The sequence below is a fragment of the Nestor notabilis genome, unplaced genomic scaffold (genome assembly GCF_000696875.1).
Source record: "Nestor notabilis isolate BGI_N333 unplaced genomic scaffold, ASM69687v1 scaffold9705, whole genome shotgun sequence".
NCBI classification, from domain to species: Eukaryota; Metazoa; Chordata; class Aves; order Psittaciformes; family Psittacidae; genus Nestor; species Nestor notabilis.
Genome location: NW_009927968.1, coordinates 56,829 through 59,878, shown reverse-complemented (window position 1 = coordinate 59,878; position 3,050 = coordinate 56,829). Strand labels below are relative to the sequence as shown.

Below are 3,050 nucleotides of genomic sequence, written 5' to 3'. Positions count from 1 at the left end.
GGGCAGGGACACCTTCCACTAGAGCAGGTTGCCCCAAGCCCCTGTGTCCAACGTGGGGCCATCACCCTGTCCCCCTCCCAGCAGCACCCAGGGAATCACGCCCCTGTTTCCCACCTGGATTTGGGTTGGATTCACTGTTTCTCCTCACTTCCACCCACAGGTTGTGGACTCTCGGTCGTTCCGGACAGATTCGGTGATCGGGGAGTTCCGGGTAAGGCCACGCTGTGTCCTGTCCCCCTGTTCCTGCCACCCTGACCCGCGGGGTGGACACTCACCTTCCTTCTGTTCTATTGCAGATGGATGTTGAGACCGTTTACTCCGAGCCAAGTGAGCCCAGCAGCGGTCGGGTCCCGGCCAGGGGCACCTCCTGCTTTAGGAACTCTCCTTTGGGGCTAAACACCAGGGCAATGCCCTCCCCAGCTCTCCCTGCATGAACCCAGACATGCTCCATGGTGTATCCATCACCACCACCCATTTCTCCTCCCTTTCCCAAGGTGTAGGTCCTTGAGGCTTTCAAGTCATCGTGCCCCCATCCCGCTGGTAGGAAGTGCCACCAGCACAGCCCAGCTCGTTGTGTTTTGTCTTGGCTCTGGGTCATTGTTTTATCTTTGATCAATTTATCTCAGAGAAGATAAAATGCTGCTTATAAAGATTGTCCTGCCCTAAGCACTGCAGAGAGGAACTGGGTGATTTTGGCTCTAAAGAGTTAAGAACTACAAGGCAAATCCCTTGATAACATGCTTCAGCTTTCGGTCAGCCCTGAAGAGGTCAGGCACTTGGACTGGATGGTCATTGGAGGTCCCTTCCAACTGAAATCTCTTTCCCCCTTCCCTTTCTTTCCCCCTTCTCTTTCCCCTTCTCAATTCCAAGTTCCATTCCAATCCTATCCCATCTAAAAGGAAATAGCATTTATCATAACCCCTGCACCCAACAGCACCCTTGAAGCCAGGTCCCTGCGTGGCTGAGGAGCAGCACCTGGATCTCAGCCTCTTTTCTCCCCTAGAACACGCTTTCCTCAGGAAGTGGCTGCTGCTCTCTGACCCAGAGGACTTCTCCGCGGGGGCCAAGGGCTACCTGAAGGTCAGCCTGTTCGTGCTGGGGCCTGGAGATGAAGCTCCGGTGAGTATCGAGTCCCTCCTGCACTGAGGGGACCTTCCAACCATGGTATTCCACCCTCCTGGTCCATCAAACCCCAGCCTGTTCCCAGGGAAGCGGCAGCCTTGATCTCCCTCTGTTGTGGTGCTGGATGTTGGGTGTTGCTGCTCATTTCAGGACTTTTGGGAAGCTTGGTTGTGTTTTCCTCTTGTCCTGCAGCTGGAGAAGAAGGAGGTCTCTGAAGACAAGGAAGACATCGAGGGCAACCTCCTGCGCCCCACCGGGGTCACCCTGCGAGGGGCTCACTTCTGCCTGAAGATCTTCAAAGCTGAAGATTTGCCCCAGAGTAAGTGGTTCCTTCATGGGCTGGAGCATCCCAGATCTTTCTCTTGGCAGTGCAGTGGGTTACAATGAGCCAGAGAGGAATAAGAGCACGGATAAGGAAACCTTATCCATAGCCTTGGTCCAAAGACCTGGCAGATACTGGTCTGTAATGTACTGGGAGATGAGTCTCATGGAATCACTGAGTGGTTTGTGTTGGAACTGGAGGACCTTAAAGCTCCTCCAGCTCCAACCCCTGCCCCGGGCAGGGACACCTTCCACTAGAGCAGGTTGCTCCAAGCCCCTGTGTCCAACCTGCCCTTGAACACTGCCAGGGATGGGGCAGCCACAGCTTCTCTGGGCACCCTGTGCCAGCGCCTCAGCACCCTCCCAGGGAAGAGCTTCTGCCCAAGAGCTCATCTCAGTCTCCCCTCTGGCAGGTTCAAGCCATTCTCCTTGTCCTGTCCCTCCATCCCTTGTCCAAAGCCCCTCTCCAGGTTTTCTGGAGCCCCTTTAGGCCCTGGAGCTGCTCTGAGGTCTCCCCTTACGGAGCCCTCCCTCTTACTGGTGCACACTGGTTTTACCCACCCGGCTCAATGGAGATGTCCATCCTGCTCGGTGGGACACCCTGCCTGGAAAGCCGGGACCATCGGGATGCTGTGCATTTCCATGAGCTTTCAGCATCTCCTTTCCTCCCAGTGGATGACGCCGTCATGGACAACGTCAGGCAGATCTTTGGCTTCGAGAGCAATAAGAAGAACCTGGTGGATCCCTTTGTGGAAGTCAGCTTTGCTGGCAAGACGGTGAGTGACCAGAGCAGAGCCGGGTCCCCTCCAGGTCCCAGGGCTGCGATGGCAGCTTTCCATAGGGGAAAATTGGTCTTGGCATGGGGAATATTGGGTCATTTACTTTGCTGATGTCCCCAGCCCTGTCCCCATGCCTGTGGCACACTTGGAGCCAAGTGGTGACACTGGACATGACATGTTGGGCTGCACTGGAGTGATTTCTTCCCTGGGCTCTTTGTGGTGCTGTTGCATTAAGGATGGGGATGGAGGAGCTGAGCTCCAGGGAAGGGGATAATGCAGCAGCAGAGGGTTGTGCTGCTCCTCTTGGTGCTGCCTGAAGTGAGTGAAGGTCTGTCCCCGTGACACTGAATGTCCCCCCATGACCAGCCAGGGTCTGGAGGTGGCTCCTGTGGCTTTGGAGAGCCCCATCCTGCTCCTTTTGCTGCTGGGTCCTTCACTAAGCAAAATGCTCACAAGTCATCACTTGGCTTTTGGTCCACAGCAGTAATGAAGGGCTGAAAATCTCCTCTGCCCGTAGATCTTCCCCTGGGGACAGTGCCTGGGGATGGACAGAGCCTTGGGACGTTGTTCTGAGCCACCACAGCAGGAAGGGGGTCAGTTTCTGGTGGTGCAGAGCCCCATGAGGCCACCCATTGGATGGAGTCAGTGTTTTGGGGCGCTGGGGACATTCCAGCTCCATGGCACACACAGAGCCACGAGCAGCACTGACCTTCCATCCCCATGTCCCACCCCCAGCTCTACTCGAGGATCCTGGAGAAGAATGCCAACCCGCAGTGGAACCAGTGCCTGACGCTGCTGGCGATGGTGGGCACGGGTGTCCCCATGGTC

At 56.2% G+C, this 3,050-nt stretch overlaps 1 protein-coding gene across 1 annotated transcript in view; it reads left to right on the top strand.

Annotated features, from left to right (window-relative positions):
• Window positions 1-3,050, top strand: part of LOC104405562 (dysferlin-like) — a gene marked incomplete at both ends in the record, with an annotated part of 55,720 nt that overhangs the window by 1,978 nt on the left and 50,692 nt on the right. Inside the window, 6 exon segments of the mRNA XM_010014302.1 lie at window positions 161-211; window positions 297-327; window positions 1,004-1,119; window positions 1,315-1,441; window positions 2,116-2,219; window positions 2,958-3,026. Of these exon segments, the coding sequence (XP_010012604.1) occupies window positions 161-211; window positions 297-327; window positions 1,004-1,119; window positions 1,315-1,441; window positions 2,116-2,219; window positions 2,958-3,026 (498 nt within the window).